The following is an 18391-nucleotide window of genomic DNA, read 5'->3' as shown; positions in this document are numbered from 1 at the left end:
CCATCATCAACCTCTGGCTCTCTTCAAGTGACCCTTTACCCCCTAACAACAACTCACCCACGATGACACTACCCGTACATCCCACGACCACATCCCTTAAAATAGCACCTTCAATGGTACCAGGCAAACTAGTCGGCGCCTTGCAGCGGTATAAGGAGGACACAAACTCCGTCGCCGCTTGGCTTGCGTCAACGGCAAAGCATTATGGCTACAAGTCACAGGCGGCTGGGCCCAATGACAAGGACGCTCAGCAGAAGACTTCCGGTCGTCTCAAGGGAAAAGCCCTCAAGGAGGCAAAGAGCCAGCCTACTGGCACTAAGAATGGGACCGGCCAAAAGTATATCGTCGCCTTGAACGACGATATCCCCATGGCCGAAGACATCGCTAGACATCGAAAGCCTACCATCCCGGTACCTATGTCTTTCGTCAGCACTATCAACCGAGTCATCGACCGTAGATCTTCGTTTAAAGCATGAATGGTAGAGCAGGGAACTGATGTTGATGAAAAAGCCAACAAAAATCATCTTTACTTCGTCCGTGTACTAGAAGATAGTGCTACATACCAGGCAGAAGAACAGGACTCACTAGATGATGCATTGGTCATATGGAATTTCCTGATGGTGGACGCTGAAATAATCCGAAACCAAATCGCCTGGATTTGGAAAGGCTATTGCGACGGGAAATTCGATCTTACAGTTGCTGCAGTCATCACGGATGCTGACATCTACATGGTAGAGAGTCTTGTGGGCCAGTCATTCCAACTCTTCGACAAACACGGCGGTTATCTTCAAGTTGCGAGGACATATTTCGGCATAAAAGCCACTCAACAGGATTATTCCTCGCAGGAAATAGACGAATCCTGGAATGGCAGGCATGCAGATCATCAGCTGTTTGAACTATTCAACACCACGTTCTCTCATGCACTCACAATCATTGAGCTGCTGAGTACGATGCTCCCAAATCCGAGGGAAAGAACCCTGGATTCTTCTAAGGTGATGAGCAAGCTGAAGACTCGTTGCGGTGTGCCAGGGAGCGACGGTGCCACTCTGGAACTCAGTAGACCAGTTGATGGCAGCACGATTTTGGAACGAAGCCCTGGTATTTGCCACGAATCGTAGAGAGTGTGGATTCATGGACAGGTTCTCATCGTATATATATGAAACGAGCCAGGATCACGGGATTTCGTTCCAACTGGCATTTGCATGCCAAGTTCACCTTGACGTGTTCCATCTGATGCGGCAAGACCTACCACGAGGCTCATCGGAGTTCTACAAACATGCGAAGGACTTGAGAGACCAGTTGCAGGCTTTCGTTGTCAGTCTCTCCCGTCCAGGCTCGCCCCCGGGTCCCTCAAACGTCGATGAGAGCGTTGGTCCACTTATCCAGCATTTCAACACTATCCTGGGATACTGTGAACCCCAAAAGAAACATGCTAAGCGAGAAAAAGGAACCCGTTTATAAAGTGAAGCTACATTCGAAATCTTCAAGATCTTGCCAGCATTCTCTGGTCTTTATTTATGTCATGCCAGAGTTGACGCAGCTGATATGGCATTGAAGCTTATCAAGGATGCTGACGTAATGACAGTTATGGTTCACTTGCACAATGCCATGCAACAGCTGCAGAAGCTCAAGACACCGTGGGTTGACATGGAAACATTTGAAAAGTGCTTTGAGGCGCGCGATTTATTTTTCGCGACCAAGCCAGTGAGACGTAAAGATTTCATGACGCCCGTCTTGATCCAGCTTGGCTTTCCACCGTCTGCTTTGAAAAATCACAAAGGATTCAAGCGCAGGGAACCACGGGAACTATTTAAATCATTCATCCCTGAAATTCAGGGTGTAGCTCCGGTGTCGATGATATTCGCTGGAATAGTTCATCAACGTCCCATCTTAGACTTATCATGGGATGAGTTGGCCTACGTCCTATCTGCTAGCCTATACAAGGAGGTGACCGATGATGACGGTACGCACGCTCTTGTCTCTCTCGACTCGGAAGAGAGAAAGCAAGTGAAGAATCGCTTCACAAAACCCAAGTCGAAAGACCGGCAACAGTCAGCGCCGCATTCCCCTGACCAACTACTGAGACAATTTGCATTAGCTTTGGCCGGAGAGTCGAGGGAGCTCGCATTTCCCTACATGGAAAAGCACAATCTTTGCCTTTTGCTGTTTAGCAATATCAGCGATCGATGCGCCTCGACACTGGATGCCCTGGACTTAAGGATTGATCCCCTTGGACAGACGCTTAGTGTCGTGCTCAGAATCGTTTCGCTAGCCAGCACGAAGCATGAGGTTGTAACTCTTCGTGAGGCAGCGGGTGTGATTGGGGAACATATTAACGCCAATCCAGCGATTGTGACTGAGAAAATCGCAAATGTTGGCGCTTTTGGTTCGATACCCATGCCAAGCTTCGAGCTGTACAAGATCCCTCGCACAATGTTTGTCAAGGTCAGCGCAGATACAAGACCTGTGGATGAGGTTATCGTCATTCCTTTCCAAGGAAGCGATTCATCCCCTGGAGAAATGGAAGAAATAATAAGGTCCCGCAGGGGCATTCGCATGTCGATCCCCCTGGCACACCTCATCATAAAGTTGGTGAGGATAGCCAGAGTTCTGTGATTCATAACCTTTTGAAAGATTCAGAGTAAATCTTGTCATGAAAGATGATGGGATGAGATACTCTAGACTTTCATCTTGATTCAGCCGAGTTGACTTTTGGAAGGTATGGCGAACATATTGATGAGATCTTGCTAAGATTCTGGATGAAACAAGAAGAACTACCTATGCTAGACAAAGGAATAAGACTTTTGGGACGAGCTCTATTACCTTTGATATTTTTAGTGAATTAAATCTATACAACACATGATCATAAGTTTCTCACCGTTTCTAGGTATTTTCAGCACCTTTATCGTAATATTCAGTTAGTGTTCGAATACTTCGTTAGTATGAATCATTTTATTGTAGATTCTCTCACCTGCGGTGCTTTATCAGATAGCGAAAAAAAGATATTCTTTGGTAAGTGTGTATTGTTACTTGAAGTGATGACAGGCATTGTGATTTGGTGTTAGAGAGTAAGTGTTGCAAGAGGCACGTGTGTTACATTGCGATTTAAGCTGAAATGTAAGCTGGAGCTCTTACTGCATGGTGACGGCTGAAACATTCCTAGCCAGGGTTATGATTGTCACTGTAATCCTTGCAACTGACCCATCTCGAAGCGATGGCACTTGGCGGCCAACGCAACGTCGTGATACGCTGTCAGATTTCACAGATACAGATGAGATTGTCGAGTAACGATGCACAATGAGAAAACAGTGACTTGAAGAATAATTGTTTCCTTGTGACATTTTTGTTTGTCGTGCGGGGGAACTGTTTCAATTAGATGTAACCAGCCGAACCAAGTAAGAAAGCGTCCGGTTGAGGAAAGAAGAGAGATTAGAGAGGTTTGAGGTTGGTTACACTTCAAGCCAAGCAAGCAAAAAGGTCGGGTGCGAATAGCTTCAACGTAGCACTTGGAGTAGCAGCCGTTATCAAAAGAGCAGCAATTGGTGATAAATGGCCGGATTGCAGCCGTAGGTTGTTGCATTCATGTTCCACAGAGAGCCTACCTAACTGAGTTAATCTCACTGGACTATCAGGCTATCTCCCTATCGGAAGGTGATTGAATGGGCACCCTCTTTTGAACGGGGTCGCAGATCATGCCTTGAGCCTGTCAGGTGGCTGGCCCTATCGCCTATCAGTGCACGGCTATCTTGACCCCGCGATAAGTAGCGGGGGAATGGCCCCCAGCATTGTGCATTTACTGGTAGTCTAGGGTCTGTTCCATGGTACTGTAGGGGTTGGTAGGGCAGGCCGCAGGGTGTAACGTCGCACTGATGCGTCCAGGACCGTCCTTCGTCTCATCTCGTCTCCTCCCCCCTCAATAATCTGCCCGCCGACCAGTGAGTGAGAGCGTTTGGGTGTTTATTTTGGTACAGTCGCCGAATCTTACGGTCGCGTGCCACTCCTTCCAGTTCGTACCCATTATCGCAGTCTCCACTGCCACGCCACGGCCACGGTCACTTCTTTCTTTATTATCACCATCTCCACCCCCACCTTTTCAACGGGTTTAAATCAGCCAAAACATCCACTTCCTCTCTTACAACGGTTCAACGGCTACTCCAATTGAGCTTCACCAACAATCACTCAAACATGGCCGACGAACAACCAACCGCTACCTCAAAGGGTGGCATCGCGACTGAGGCTGATTACCATGATCACACCGATGTTGATCTTCCGCGTGGATGGAAATACCGGCGATTCAGCCTCTTTGGAAAGACTCTCCCCTGGTATGCCTCGCCGCGCATTCAGCTTGGCATGGTCGCCTTTGTCTGCTTCATGTGTCCTGGCATGTTCAATGCCCTCGGAGGTCTCGGCGGTGGTGGTAAAACTGATCCCACGCTAGCTGACAACATGGTGAGCATTACGTTCCTCAGGAGTGACGCGCGCTGACTGGGGTAGAACACGGCTCTGTACGCCACGTTTGCAGTCTTTGGCTTCTTCGGCGGTACTTTTGTCAACGTACTCGGTGTCAAGTTATGTCTTGCTTTCGGTGGTGTCGGTTACGGTATCTACGCCATCAGTCTTCTCGTCTCGGTTCACAAGCATGTTCCTGGCTTCAACATCTTTGCTGGTGTTTGGCTCGGTCTCTGCGCTGCTTTGTTATGGACCGCGCAGGGTACTATCATGATCTCGTATCCTCACGAGAACAAGAAGGGAAAGTATTTCGCTTGGTTCTGGGGTATCTTCAACATGGGCGCTGTTATTGGCAGCTTGGTAAGTTTCTTGGTCCATTCCTCTGTACCGGTGCTAATTCAAAATGCAGATTCCCCTTGGTGAAAATATCAACATCAAAGAGAACAAGACCGTCAGCGATGGAACTTATATCGGTTTCATCGTCCTGATGTTCTTCGGTGCCATTCTTGCGCTCACACTTTGCAACGCCAACGACATCATCCGTAAGGACGGTTCCCGCGTCATCCTCATGAAGAACCCAACATGGCAGAGCGAGCTTTGGGGTCTCTGGGAGACACTTCGTTTCGAGCCTTTCGTTATTCTTCTCTTCCCCATGTTTTTCTCATCTAATTGGTTCTACGTCTACCAACAGAACTCTGTCAATGGCGCCTATTTCAACACTCGAACCAAGGCGCTCAATGGTCTGCTTTACTGGTTGGCCCAAATTCTCGCGGCCGCCCTCTGGGGCTGGCTTCTCGATATCGAGAAGTTCCGCCGTACCACCCGTGCCAAAGCTGCCTGGGTTGCACTATTCGTCCTGACCTTTGCCATCTGGGGTGGTGGTTATGCCTTCGAGAAGACCTACACGCGTGAGACTGTTTCTCCTGATTCAGGATTCGTGCCAGGCGACTGGACCGACTCTGGATACGCTGGACCCATGTTCCTGTACATTTTCTACGGTTTTTATGATGCTGCTTGGCAGGCTACTGTCTACTGGTCAGTCTCCTCAGTTGTAGCTTTCAATTTTGCTTTGCTAACATCTCCAGGTTTATGGGCGCCTTGTCCAACTCTGGTCGACGATCTGCCAACTATGTCGGTTTCTACAAGGGCATTCAGTCCGTCGGTGCCGCAGTCGTCAACAACCTTGATGCACGCAAGATCTCCTACCGATCTGAGTTCATCAGCAACTGGACTCTTCTCTCCATTTCTCTTGTCGTTGCTGCTCCTGTCATCCTCCTCAAGATTCGCGACCACGTGAGCACTGAGGACGATCTCAAGGGTACTGATGAGACTTTGGCCGATGTTCTGCCTTCTGGCCATCCCGAAAAGCAACCTGAGCGAGGTAGTGTTTAAGTGTTGGGAGTACTATTTAATGTGAATGAAGGGGAAGATGGAGAGATTGTGAAACACTATTGCTATGGAACCAGATTCCAGGAACAGATTACCTAGTTAGGGCTATCTCAGTAATGAATGAATTGACGTACCTCTCATAATGACGAATGAACTGATGATTTTACCTTGTCTTACTGTGCTTACTCCGTGTCTAACCCAGTGCCTCAAAAGCTTGGCGAGATGTGTCAAAGTCAAATTATCGGATAGATTGAGCGTTAGTTCCGTTCTGTAACCTTTGTTGTTCTCTAGACTTCACAGATAGAATCTTGAACCAGTTCGAGGTCAAATAGGAATTGAGTTTCGTTGCATGTTCAATCTTGTTGCTGGCCCATAGTTTCATCCAACGTCAAACAAAATCAACATGCCCAAAGAACTTGGTGATATGAAAGCTCGCTTTGTCGGGCGAACTCCAGCCCCCAAGCTCCTGGTCAGGAAAGATCTTCGGATTCGTAACAGTCCTGAAGAAATTCATCCTCCACTTTGTCCCCTTCGCACATCCCGGATCGACATTAAATAAACCCAGTGGAATCTTGACTTTACTAACCCACGTTCCCGCACGTCTATTCAATTTCGTCTCCGCCTCAAAACCATCAGCCTCTGGATCCACGATGAAGAAGTGATCGAATGGAGCTCCCTCTTCACGGTCTTTGGTGGGGTTGTAGACGAAGGCTTGGTATGTCACGTTGTTGGGATTGATTTCATACTCGAGATATGTTTGCGGATCCTTAGTCCCCTTGTAGATGAATGCCTCGACGACTTCGTACTCCCAAATATCATCGTTTGTACCCTGCGAAGAGTTGAAATAGAAGCTCTTTTCGTCAATGGCCGTGAAAGTCAGGGAGAGTGCAGTGGAGGTATAGCAGAGGTCGATTTGCGTACGGGGAAAGGGGTTCTGATCGGGTACGGACTTTGAAAATGTGATTCTGTTTGATCTAGGACATGATGGAACGCTGACAGAAGGAACGTGAGCTGCAGCGAGGCTGGCGATAGCTAGGAAGAGAAAGGAATGCATTTTGAGGCTGTGGACGTAAGATACGAGATGAAGAAGATTGTAATCACTATTACGCACTTCAAGGTTTCAGTATTACTATTTAACTACTGGCCTACACAGACTCAGACCCCAAAATACGAGGGAGGAGCATCTCGTCGATCTTGGCGCGAAGGAAGGTGCTGAGGTCTTACAAGCATATACGATGCCGAAGTGATTGGTAGCATCGCAGCAAACATGATCTGCAACGTAGCAGAAATTGGTGGTGCGAGGGGATGTCAAGTGACTTGATAAGCTTGGGTGGGGAAGAGGGCAAATGGGATGGATGGTAGGAATCCCTGTTATCAGCTTGCTAGTGGCGTCTCTAAGAATAACCTCGGGTGAAGGTGAGTCAGACTGCTGTAGTGCGACGATAATGTGATTGAGATGAGGAGAGAAGAGGTTCTTTTGATTTTATCTCGTAGGAGAGGGATTGAAACGAAGAATGAGGTACATGGCTTGATTCTTGGGGCCAAGTTGATCCTGGTAACAAGACCGACGTTCTCGACGAATGGCTGACTTCAAGCTTGTTCGAAGAAGTGGAAAGACGATACCACCATAAGAGGCTCAAATTAACTCTACGATACCGAGTATTTCTCATGATGCGATGATTGACTTTCAACGGTTTGAAGCGCCATAAGAGCCTCATCCACGTGAAGCATTAGCCTTAGCTCAAGATCACGGAGATACCCGCACGACGGAGTTCAAGCCACCGCAGACCTAATATTCTCCTATCTAATCGATCTACAATACGACCCATATCAGAATTGTCCTTGATAGTGCTTCTATTGTCCCCAAACAGTCACATACGACCACAGCCTTCGGAGAATACGGGATCCCGTCTGCTCTCCCATCGTCAAGCCGAGGAGCGGTGAATTAGTACTCGGGTCGGTGACGACCGGGGAATCCTCACTGTTGTATGTTTTTTGTCTCTCTTCTCATCACTTTTTGGCAGTCATAATACCGTGATTACTCGGATCGTCGCTGTTGTTGTTGGTTTGATGCTTTGTTAGGTAGCATCCTCACAGCCCTACGGCTTGGCGACTGCCAATTGGCTCGTCGTGCCCCGCATGCCTCGCTTATCGCTTATCTAATGCGACATTGATGAGGTCGGCAGTTCGAACCAACCTTTCTCAACTTCAATTCACCACCAGAATTTATGCAAATGCTTCGTAAGAGGAATCACAAGACAAGAAGTGGCTGCTTGATATGCAAGTGGGTAACACAATCAATAATCAGCATTGTAACCGCAATCTAACGCTTTATTTCCAGGGCGCGTAAGATAAAATGCGATGAAGGCAAACCGACGTGTCAGCGATGCATTAGCGCGGGTCGCAAATGTCAAGGTCTGGGATATAATCAGACCTCGTACTCTCATCTTGCGCTGTACCGTCCTCAGAATCACGTCCTGGGCAACAACGCAAAGACCGACTCACGAGCTATCGAGTTCTTCTGCAGGGTTGCGGCTCCTTCGTTATCAGGGCCTATCGACCCATACTTCTGGACCAATGTTGTCTTACAATTCTGCGACCATGAACCAGCTGTCAGACATTCCATCATGACAATCAGTTCTCTATTTGAGAATCTGCAGTCAAAAGACAATTCTTCTGCTGTTGCGACCCAGAGAAGTGTCTTTGCGTTGAAGCATTACAATGCTGCAATTCGGGAACTCCAGACTCCACATAAGCCAGATATAGTATTGGCGTTACTGACTTGCCTCATGTTTGTATGCATTGAGGTTCTGCAGTCTAATGGAGACGTGGCTATCAGACACTGCCACCATGGAATGAATTTGATCAATACCTCGAATCCACCGAAATGGGTGCTGCATTATCTATTACCGATATTTCGGCGGATGAGTATCTTGCCCTTTTACTTTGGCGACTCACAGCCCATGGGCTACTCTGAATCTCCAACGATACCCGAATCCTTCTCTTCATACTTTCAGGCTCAAACTTCGATCGATGCTATCTACAACATGACTATACAACATTTCCGGCGGACGGCCGACTACCGTCTCGGTGATATGAGAAACGAGCCAGCTACACCAGAGGTCCTTCTCGAACAATATGAAATCCATGACTTGTTGGAACAGTGGAAATCCTCATTCGACAAATTCGAAGCTGAAACGCCCCAGGACCTGATACAAACATCGCTGACATCGCGGATATGGCTCTTCCATGTATACGAGGTCTGCATGGTATTATCACGCGTGCAGTTCGTCACCGATGAGATGGATTATGATGCGTTCATCCCCAACTTCACACGTATGGTCGAGGGTGCTCGAGAGCTAGCTGGACTAAGAACGAGGCCAACACCATCTGAATTCCATTTCGAGATGGGTTTCGCGCCATATCTCTTCTTCGCTGCTATCAAATGTCGCGTTCTGGAAACTCGTATTGAGGCACTTCGGTTAATGGGCGTTCTTTGTGCTGCGCAAGAAAGTCTCTGGAATAGTCATACGCTCCAGGTCGTTGCTCAGCGAATAATCGATCTCGAACATGGCATATCAGGACAAGACGTCGATAGCTTTGTGACCCAGTATGGTGTGTTGCCGCCTGATGAAATGAGAGTTCGGCACTTTGTCATCGGGCCAGCTGAATCAGGGTCTGGTGGTTCGGTGGGGAGAGAGTTGACATTTTATATGACGACAAGGGATGGCGGTCTATATCTGAAACGGGAGAGATTTCCAACCAAAGGACCGAATGAAGCTGCTGAAGGTGCTCCTGGTGTTTTCGAAGTGGATCTAGAGATGGATAGGCTGAGTTTGTCTGAGATAGAGACTTGGAGTAGCACGAGATCAGGCAGTGTTTAAATATCAAAGAAACGCCTGGATTGTTCATTCATCTTTTTTGTCAGTCTATCTTTCTTCATGAATCGTTATCACGACTCAAAACCGCGCAACCCCTCAAAATCAACCAGTCATGCGCTATTATGCCGCAACGCCTTTGATGTTCTCCACCCTAATAACCAAGATTCATTTGTGATCTATTGGAAGTCGTTGGGCCAGCACTTCTCCTTGGGCCAAAGCTTAGCGTCGTGTGTTGACGCGTGGACCTCGAGCTGGAGCTTGTTGGTGTTGACAATCTCCTTGCGGCAGTTTTGGCACTGAAATCGTTAGCTGATATCTACTTTGTGAGAGGAGAGATTCATACGATGGAGGTGGGCTTGGGAGCCTTGACGGGGAGACCGTTGGCCTTGACGGGAGCGCGAGTACCGGCAGCGTCGGCCTTCTTGTGCTCCTTGTTTCGCTAGGAAATGTCAGGATGAGTTCACCGCGGTCCGCTGATAGTTTATATCAGTAGATGACTTACGCGATCCTTCTTTGAGATAGGCATGATGACGGTGATTGAGAGTCTTAGTGGTGAATTGAGAGGTGAATGTAGAGTGAAAGTTCAGGGTCCTTGAGTGGGGAAAGAATATCGAGAAAAGAAAGAAAATGGAAAAAAACTCTCCATGAATTTGTGGAGATGGGCAGCCACAAAGAAAATCACTCCACTAAAACCCCTTAGCCAGGTGACAATAGCGGCCTAGAGCGATCGATTTGGCAGTATCAGGACCCGCATGTGTTTGTTGTTGTTCAACTATCTTATCGTATATTGGCGTGAAGATTATCCTAAACAGTCCTGATGTATTCTCAATTTACCTAAACATTTTTATCACTGAGTTTCAAAATACTGAAATGCAAAGGACTTGATGGTACTGCCAGCTGTTGTTGGACGAAACGATAGTCCTTACTAGACTTTGCCTAGGCCATTATCAAAGGTTATAGATACTGTCCTGAACTACTACAAGTCTCATGGAGAGTTCGCTATACTTTACTCATTCTAATCACAAACTTCTATCCTTTAATACTTATTATGGAAAAGATTATAAGCATATCACGTTATTACTGCTCTCTCGGCACCTGCCTGCCAGTGCCACCAATGGCGCCAGTATCAGCCGCCCTCAGCCTCTGTTTCCAGGTCTACTCGGAGAATTCATTCTCTTCTCTTCTCTCCTCCTTCTTTCAACCAACATTCATTTCAAATTTTCAACACGATGGAGGTCTCCTCGGAGAGCAATCACTTCCCGATCCTCAGATTCCCCAATGAAGTGCAACGCATCATTATGGAGAAAGCCTCTGAGCCAATGTCGCCGAACAACCATCCGAATTACCTGGCACTTCCTTACTACGGCGATCTTGCCTCTTTGGTCTTGGTCTGCCCCAGGTTCAATGAGATTGCTATGAAAACCCTTTGTTCTTGCATATGCCTATACGCCGATGAATATCGGGATGATGGTGGCAACAACCGGCTTTCTACTTCCACACGAGTCGTACGTCTGCATGAGACATTGCGAGAAAACATACAACTTCGCCGCTATTGTACTCGTTTCACATTAGTCAACAGTCGAAACAGCCAACAAGGCGGCCCTGTGGAATCCCTCAGCCTTCCCATAGACCAAACCTGGGACCCTGCGCCGCCGCATCAATTGTCTACTCCCTGGGCAAAAGCGTTTGCTTCGATTGTCCTGGATTGCACCAAGTGGCTTTTCAACACTAGAATTTTGGTCATATCTGGCCATGCACATGGCACGTTTCTCCCGGAGCTTGGGGATATCACTTACCGTGTACTGTCCTGTGCAAAAACAAGCATGCCACGCTTGGAACGCATCGAGATCTTGAAGGACATATCATACCATTGCGATGTTCTGACTCTATACGATATTCAACTGGGGTTGAGTGGCGGCTGCTCAAGCCTCAAGCATTTGATTATTCGGCGGCGTGTGCGTAACCCCTCGCGCCTACATAGAAGCAATGCTCTCTTCCCTCGGAGCGTAAGTATCCGTTCACCTTGCAGCCAAATGCACTGAGGCAGCTAAATACTGACCGTAACCAGCTGCACAATTTTAACACACGTTCTGGGTTCTCTCTTTCCAGTTTCGCTCCCATTAACTCATCTGATCATCCCAACGCAGTGAGAGATTTTGTGACCTGGCTGAAAGGCCTAGAGCACTTCACTCTGCGATGGGAGCACGAATTTAGGTTTGAAGGTAGAAAAGATCCCCAGTGGAGTCTAAACTTGGTTGGAGATATCCTCAAACCTCATCGAGACTCCATCAAATCCATCAAACTCGGCAAAATGTCCCAACCCGGTCTAGGCGACTTCGACGCCTCAAACTTTCCCAATCTCGAGACTTTGACTATGCATCACGAGGATCTTAGAGGCATTGATATCTCGAACTGCCTGCAGCTTCAAGCAGCGAAGTTGCACGACGTGGTCATCACGACGGATGATATCGAGGAAGAAATGTTTTACAATGCTTGATGCCACTATGCATTGGGATACGGGTTTTTTCAGGATTATGATGTATTTTTCTCACTTAATACAAGGCTACCTGGAGCGAAGAATAAATCGGCAAGGTCCTCGCCCAGGTCGATCCAGCATCCAGCATCTCTAAAACAATACCAAGATTACGAAAAATACCGCAGACCCACGTTCTTTTCACAGTCGATAGCGCTGGGCAGGGCAGTTACGAAAGCAAACTGCGCACTGGTAAGTCGCCCAGTGCGTGATTAAATGTTCGCAACCATGACATCCGGGACACTGGCATATCATTCGGCGAGCACATCGACGATTCTTGGGCCTTTTGAATGAGGAAGCTGAAGGGACGGGAGACAAGTGGATTACGTCGCAAGCCAAGGAATCGGCAGGGAGAATTTTAGGAGTGGTGGGAGAACTCATCGTGTATACTAGCGCGGCCTCTTGAGAGTTTGGGGTCTAGATACGATGGAATTGAGCGTATTCCGTCCAAAGTTTACGAAATGAGTAGATTTATACCTGAGTCTCTGGACTTATTCACGAAACGGTAGACTGAGATCACAGATGTACTGCCGAAATCTTGTTTAGTGCCCCTGTGAATCCTTTATCCGGTACTGTTCTTTGACGGTGCGGGAGATGGTGAAAGACGGGAGATGTTACACAGATTCCGTTGTTCAGTCTCGTTCCCAACTGTGAATGCAGGCGGTCATCCCATGTACTCTCAATCATACGTATAGTGATTGACTAAAGCCAAAGTGGAGCATTAACCTGTTGAAATGCATTTGCATCCACTTGTTCAGATAAATTCCTTGCCTCTGAACACTTTCCTCCGGTTCTAGGTCTCGACTTTCTTTCTAATACTCAGCGATGAACACAAAACTAGCGTGGTTTTATTTCTCATCTCTCCAGATCAAAATACCCTTGGCGTAAAGACCACTGATAATTCCAACGCCCTTTCCAGCGTCCTTGACAGCAGTCGAGCTCGACGGATACTCAGTGTCAACATAAAGGTGCTTCAATCCTTCACTTTCACTCCACTCAGAAACCCAAGAAATAGCTTGTAGTTTAACACAGGACTCCTTCATAGTAGGGTCCGCGCGTTCGTATTCAAAGGGGTCGTTGCAAAAACGACGTGACTGCGTGAACTTTGCCAGGGCAGGCATGTTGCCGTGTCCCGCGATCATGAGCTTATCACCAGATCCAGAGAGGTTGTCTGGTAAGAAAGGAAGTTTGATCCTGGAGGTCTCTTTGAATTTTGTGGCGTCTGAAGTATTAAACATATAAATGGCCGCTCGTGAGGACGACGCCACCGCAACGGTTGAGCTGTTGAGGATTTCGATACCGTTTGCGAAAGGAACCCACGCGACAACCCTCACATCGAGATCTGACGCTTTGAGGTTCACATGGACCACTGTTCCTGTCGGCGGACCCAGATATGTCTCCAGGTTACTCAACAGGAGCGACTGTTTCTTGGTAATGTAGTGATCGTTGGTGACGTAGAACTCGTGTCCGTTGACAGAAGCGATTGAATTTGGTGCGTTGATGAGAGGATGCTGAATGGTCTGGATGTAACTGGCAGTCAATGATCCAATGTCGAGATTGAAGAGCTCAATGCGTGATCCTGCGACGGCATGGCTCACGACGAAGAGATTAGATGTCTCAAGATCAAACGCCATGCCCAGGGTGTGAAAGTCAGATGCGTGAGGGAATCCAGCCAATTTGATCCTCTTCAGGGATTCAGCGTCAGTACCGTCGGTGACTGTGTAGTCATATGCCCAAAGTTCAGCATTATTAGTAAGATTTCCCGCAAAGATTCCCTGCACTTGTTAGTAACAATCGCCGAATATGGGGCTGAAACGAACCATGACAGTGTTGTGCCGCTCTCTTCCTGGATCACAGGCCAGAATTGCAAGATGATGCTTCTCAATGAGTAAAACATCCTCACAACTCCTTATCTGATCTTGAAATTTGACTTCATATTTCCCGATGTTGTTCACCTTGGTGATACGCGAGGGAGCATTTTGATAGAATGTCTGAATCAGATTGATCCTCTCGTACACGAAAGAAGCAATCAGTCCAATGAGTAAGATCACCTAAATTCCCTTAGTGAGTCTCATCGATTATTGTCTTTATCACTCACGAATATCGATCTTGAAGACATAGCTTTCGGAGTTTGAGTGATGAAGAGAGGGGAAGTCGGAGTTTGAACAGGATTAAGTTTCGGTGGAACCCTCGTCGCTATGACCCCAATTAAGCTTCCATGGCTTCCGAGGTGACCTCGGTCGGTTCTGGGATTTTCCAATTCCGAATGTTTCACATGCGGATTCTTTATTCGGGGAGAATAGAGCATCTATTTTGTTGAATCAACTTGATTTTTGTTGACCGCTTACTTACATGGCCGATCACTAGTGGAGTCGAACTTGGCATGTAAGCAGACGTGGAGTTGTCGCGTTTACGTGATGGCTCCGCCTCGGAATAGGCATTGATACGCGCGTGTATGCTTTTGGTTATTGGCTAGAGACTATCTTCTACATATCAGTGACTATTGGGTTGTGGTGTGTGCTCAAAAGACTATTCCTCCACCATCGACAACCATGTCAGACCCGTTGATATAGCTTCCAGCCTTGGAACATAATAGCACAACCATTCCACTCAGTTCTTCAGGCATTCCCATTCTTCCGCTTGGATTCCTCTCGGCCCACGACCTTCTCGCATCTGCTAATCCCTCTCCCTCGTTAAGGATAGTATCCATGTATCCAGGGCTGATGCTATTCACAGTAATTCCATATCGCGCCCACTCTGCCGCGAGACTACTTTTTAGCATCAAAAGCGCTCCCTTGGATGTATTATATGCAGCTTGCGGCTGTGGGTAGTTGACTCGATGTGCTGATATGCTGGCTATGAAGACGATGCGTCCTCCGGTGTTGGCTTTGACCATTTCCTTTGCCGCAGCTTGGGCACAGATGAAGCTTCCAGTTGTATTGACATCGAGGAGCTTTCTGAAGACTTTGGGTGATAACTCGAGAGCATGAGTACAGTTGACTATGCCCGCGAAGCAGAGGAGGTAGTCAAGGCCGCCTAGTTTCTCAACTGTTGAAGCCATGACCTGGCCTACAGCTCCTTCATCGGTTACATCCACAGACGCTGCCTCAATTTTTCTTTTCGGAAAGTCTTTCCTAAGATCATCCACTTTACTTATCGCACATTCCGAAGTCACGTCAAGGTCAAGCAGCATCAGCCCAGTCACGCCGTGCTGCAACAATGCTCGAACAACAGTCAATGCAATGGTTCCCAGCCCTCCAGTGACAACTGCAACGCCAGAGACTTGAAATCTTGTCGAAGAATCATCCGACGTTGAAGCTGTACGTGCTTGAGCTGCAGAAGGTAAAGATTCGATGCCGTTCGCGAGTGTCATGGAAGGAAGCTGCCGCTTGGTAAGGTCTTCGCGGGCTGCTGGATCACTCATTGTAGGAGTTGGTTCAAGAACCTACAAGATCGAAGAATAACTTTTCAAGTAATCTGTAATAAGATAAGGTACGCTACACTGTTATAGCTTGTGCAGAGAACACCTCCTCATTTTGGATGCTTAACACGTGATGCATTGCACCTCATTGGCAAGCTTAAGAGGAATTTATGCAACATTTCGTCATAATTTAGGTCAAAATCTGATATACTGTAAATGATTTTGGATGAAAATTACTGATTATTATTATTATTAAAGTCGTGGACTCGTTATAATATGCACTCATAAAGCATGTCATCAATCCGTTGAGAAGAAGAAAAACAACGCTTTATTATAAAACCAACGCTGGACTGGCTGCAGGCTTGTTTATCAAGACCACTTCAACCACCAGAAACACCAAAAACGACTCTCCCCATACCAAGACCCAACAGGCTGCAGGCTCATTTATTGAGACCACTTCAACCAACAAAACACCCGCTGTTTTAACTGACTCATTCATTGAGATCAGAAATCTTCTTTGTACCCCCAAACACCACGCTGTAAACTCAACACCAAAAACACCACCCATGTTGTAAGGAATTTTGCTGAATTTGCAGAGAGAAAAGAGAGAAAAGTTGTAACCATATTTTTATTCTGGTGTATATTCCAGAATCCACTTGAAGTCTGGCTTGCCAAGTCTTGTCATTTTGGCGAGACACTATACTCATAAGGATCAGAGTATTGCCCAGTCCATTGTGAAACTTTAGGACTTGCACCATACTCTGTCATAGAAGAGTATTCACCAGTCCAGCCAAGAGTTTGTTTTGAGTTGCTGGCTGGTGGTGAGATACAGGTGCTTTTGGGCTTTGGCCGAGACTTTAAAGTGGATTCTGGTTCAGTAGTATGGTTGTTGTATTTATCCCATGGGTCAAATGGGTTCTCAAACTGGTCTAGATACTCTTGCTTCATACGCAGCGTGCACTCTTTTGCGTCTTCATGCCATTCTCCCTCGAACAAGCTCCAAGTTGGTTCTTCTTCCTCAACTGGACACTCTGTATAAAAGTCACAGTATGAGAGGCTTGTTCGCCCAGCAGAGGCCTCTCCTGCCGTAACACTTGAGACTTGCTGAGAGGAGTATTCAAGTTCTGAGTAACCCATCTGTTGATCAGAGAAAAGGGGTTCTGACTTTGACTTTGACATTTGACTAGTGCCGCTGGTGTTGGGCATTTTGAGGAGACACATGGTATTGAAGTGACCAAGGCTCTGACTAGACCAGCTGAAATATGCCTCTACCAACACTTAAATATGTGGATACTGTCTTTAATGATGACAGGAGGACTTGAGTTGATATAAGAAGAAGAAAGGAAGAGAATGGCATGTGTACAGAGTGCTGATGTTGACTTGACAGGAGAGTTGTATAAAGAATCTCTCACCAACACATTGAAGAATGTCGGTTTGTCAAGGAACAAAAGACTAAAACACTGTTAGCAACATGTTCAATACCCGTAAGCTCTTTAAAAGTAGCTTACGAGAATCAGCGAGTACGCCGCGACGTTTTGACAATGGTTCCAAGCGTCCGCGAGAGAGTGATGCGGCAATGACGAGCTGACAGCAGAACAACTTGATGTGCTTGTAAGAAGAAAGCAGTAACCATGATGAGATTTCTCAAGTGGGAAATCAAGGGGGTGTTTATGTTCAGTGACCCCGAAGTCTAATTTAAGATTCAATGATATGCACATTTATCGGAATGGTTACATAATTCTCTGTGAGTGTTCGGGGTTCGATATGCATTTATTGTAAAGTCAGGACTGGATAAATGGGTGTTTTAGGGCTATTGTGAGAGTATTTTTGCTTTAATATGCTTTAGTAAAGGGCACTTTGTGCTGGTTGTGCGCAGAGTTGGTTGGTGGACGCAAGATGTTGTCTGAACTGTGATTCGAGAGTCAAGGGGCAGAGTTTAGGCAGTCGTGGTGTACAAATGAACAGAGTTTTAAACAATTTATGCTTAAATAATATGAGGCTCTTGTGCGCCGTATGATCATTTAACCTTTGGTGGCTCACCGCTTTGCCAGTCCCCGTCTAGGATCCTTTCTCCTATAAAGCTAGCCTCCCCGACACTCTCCCCTCCGACACACTCTCCATCCTTTCCATACAAAGTCGAACTTCAACCTCTTCTGGTCATAAACCGAAACATATGTTCTTAGGGACTTGAGAAAACTCGGTGTCTTTTCTTCTCTATGGCCGATCTCGATACCGAGCAAGTCTGTGACGACCCTCTACCCCAGTTCCTCACATATGTTTCTCGGTCCGCCCGGTCTCACCAGCAGCTGAGGCTACAAAAGACGATGCCGACGCGAGTTACTACCTTAAGCTCACTTCAATTCCGACTTTTGTCTGTTGACCATGGAAAGTGCGACGGCAGGAAAGGCAGAGCCATCGCCACTCACGGAGACGGCGATTGAGTCATATCTGGTAACAAGACCCTGAATTGCGGTCACTCTCGGCCGCGATGGTGGCGCGCATGTCCATTTAGACTCTTGAGAAGCGACGACCATTGGATAGGCGACCTGACCTTCGTGATGTGACCAATTATCTCAACGTAGCATTGGCAGGTGAAAACTGAAGACGACCGCGAGGCCAAGAATGTCATCAACGAGTTGTTAACTGTGCGTGTTTCAGCAGCGCCTCGTGGCTTCAGATTCACGATTCTCTTACATTCTCGCTGATTCACCAAACTAC

The 18391-nt window shown here is 47.1% G+C and overlaps 11 protein-coding genes and 1 non-coding gene across 14 annotated transcripts; 7 read left to right on the top strand and 5 right to left on the bottom strand.

Annotated features, from left to right (window-relative positions):
* Positions 1–113: 113 nt before the first annotated feature.
* FOIG_14476 (uncharacterized protein) lies at positions 114–1118 on the top strand (the record flags this gene model as incomplete). Its single annotated transcript, XM_031215732.1, has 2 exons — positions 114–453; positions 511–1118. The coding sequence occupies 2 exons, from the start codon at positions 114–116 to the stop codon at positions 1116–1118; spliced, it is 948 nt and encodes a 315-aa protein (XP_031054617.1).
* A 427-nt stretch (positions 1119–1545) lies between these two features.
* Positions 1546–2616, top strand: FOIG_14475 (uncharacterized protein; the record flags this gene model as incomplete). Its single annotated transcript, XM_031215731.1, has 1 exon — positions 1546–2616. One exon carries the CDS (start codon positions 1546–1548, stop codon positions 2614–2616), a length of 1071 nt encoding a protein of 356 aa, XP_031054616.1.
* Positions 2617–3818: 1202 nt separating this feature from the next.
* FOIG_14474 (uncharacterized protein) lies at positions 3819–5998 on the top strand. Of its 2 annotated transcripts, XM_031215729.1 has the most exons (4): positions 3819–4449; positions 4495–4809; positions 4859–5484; positions 5535–5998. In XM_031215729.1, exons 1-4 carry the CDS (start codon positions 4186–4188, stop codon positions 5839–5841), a joined length of 1512 nt encoding a protein of 503 aa, XP_031054614.1. In that variant the 5' UTR covers positions 3819–4185; the 3' UTR covers positions 5842–5998. The 2 variants fall into 2 exon arrangements, with proteins under 2 accessions (XP_031054614.1, XP_031054615.1); XM_031215730.1 differs by having other exon boundaries at positions 4073–4449; positions 4859–5988.
* A 157-nt stretch (positions 5999–6155) lies between these two features.
* Positions 6156–6988, bottom strand: FOIG_14473 (uncharacterized protein). Its single transcript, XM_031215728.1, has one exon. It carries the CDS (start codon positions 6890–6892, stop codon positions 6227–6229), a length of 666 nt encoding a protein of 221 aa, XP_031054613.1. The 5' UTR covers positions 6893–6988; the 3' UTR covers positions 6156–6226.
* A 727-nt stretch (positions 6989–7715) lies between these two features.
* Positions 7716–7831, top strand: FOIG_14472. The gene has a single exon (XR_004093463.1). It is a non-coding gene; the product is annotated as a 5S ribosomal RNA (ribosomal RNA).
* A 207-nt stretch (positions 7832–8038) lies between these two features.
* Positions 8039–9949, top strand: FOIG_14471 (uncharacterized protein). Its single transcript, XM_031215727.1, has 2 exons — positions 8039–8122; positions 8180–9949. Exons 1-2 carry the CDS (start codon positions 8067–8069, stop codon positions 9720–9722), a joined length of 1599 nt encoding a protein of 532 aa, XP_031054612.1. The 5' UTR covers positions 8039–8066; the 3' UTR covers positions 9723–9949.
* FOIG_14470 (uncharacterized protein) lies at positions 9635–10339 on the bottom strand. Of its 2 annotated transcripts, XM_031215726.1 has the most exons (4): positions 10222–10339; positions 10063–10158; positions 9704–10015; positions 9635–9653 (listed from the first exon to the last, which is right to left on the bottom strand). In XM_031215726.1, exons 1-3 carry the CDS (start codon positions 10243–10245, stop codon positions 9896–9898), a joined length of 240 nt encoding a protein of 79 aa, XP_031054611.1. In that variant the 5' UTR covers positions 10246–10339; the 3' UTR covers positions 9635–9653; positions 9704–9895. The 2 variants fall into 2 exon arrangements, with proteins under 2 accessions (XP_031054611.1, XP_031054610.1); XM_031215725.1 differs by lacking the exon at positions 9635–9653 and having other exon boundaries at positions 9679–10015.
* A 609-nt stretch (positions 10340–10948) lies between these two features.
* FOIG_14469 (uncharacterized protein) lies at positions 10949–12216 on the top strand (the record flags this gene model as incomplete). Its single annotated transcript, XM_031215724.1, has 2 exons — positions 10949–11725; positions 11788–12216. The coding sequence occupies 2 exons, from the start codon at positions 10949–10951 to the stop codon at positions 12214–12216; spliced, it is 1206 nt and encodes a 401-aa protein (XP_031054609.1).
* Positions 12217–12622: 406 nt separating this feature from the next.
* FOIG_14468 (uncharacterized protein) lies at positions 12623–14588 on the bottom strand. The gene is made up of 3 exons (XM_031215723.1): positions 14351–14588; positions 14073–14303; positions 12623–14027 (listed from the first exon to the last, which is right to left on the bottom strand). Exons 1-3 carry the CDS (start codon positions 14558–14560, stop codon positions 13101–13103), a joined length of 1368 nt encoding a protein of 455 aa, XP_031054608.1. The 5' UTR covers positions 14561–14588; the 3' UTR covers positions 12623–13100.
* A 111-nt stretch (positions 14589–14699) lies between these two features.
* FOIG_14467 (gluconate 5-dehydrogenase) lies at positions 14700–15750 on the bottom strand. The gene has a single exon (XM_031215722.1). It carries the CDS (start codon positions 15674–15676, stop codon positions 14774–14776), a length of 903 nt encoding a protein of 300 aa, XP_031054607.1. The 5' UTR covers positions 15677–15750; the 3' UTR covers positions 14700–14773.
* Positions 15751–16354: 604 nt separating this feature from the next.
* FOIG_14466 (uncharacterized protein) lies at positions 16355–16879 on the bottom strand (the record flags this gene model as incomplete). The annotated part of the gene is made up of 1 exon (XM_031215721.1): positions 16355–16879. One exon carries the CDS (start codon positions 16877–16879, stop codon positions 16355–16357), a length of 525 nt encoding a protein of 174 aa, XP_031054606.1.
* Positions 16880–17805: 926 nt separating this feature from the next.
* On the top strand, positions 17806–18339 carry FOIG_14465 (uncharacterized protein). Its single transcript, XM_031215720.1, has one exon. It carries the CDS (start codon positions 17890–17892, stop codon positions 18112–18114), a length of 225 nt encoding a protein of 74 aa, XP_031054605.1. The 5' UTR covers positions 17806–17889; the 3' UTR covers positions 18115–18339.
* Positions 18340–18391: the final 52 nt, after the last annotated feature.

This window comes from Fusarium odoratissimum (genome assembly GCF_000260195.1).
Source record: "Fusarium odoratissimum NRRL 54006 unplaced genomic scaffold supercont1.41, whole genome shotgun sequence".
NCBI lineage: Eukaryota > Fungi > Ascomycota > Sordariomycetes > Hypocreales > Nectriaceae > Fusarium > Fusarium odoratissimum.
This window is presented reverse-complemented; position numbering and strand designations above follow the sequence as displayed.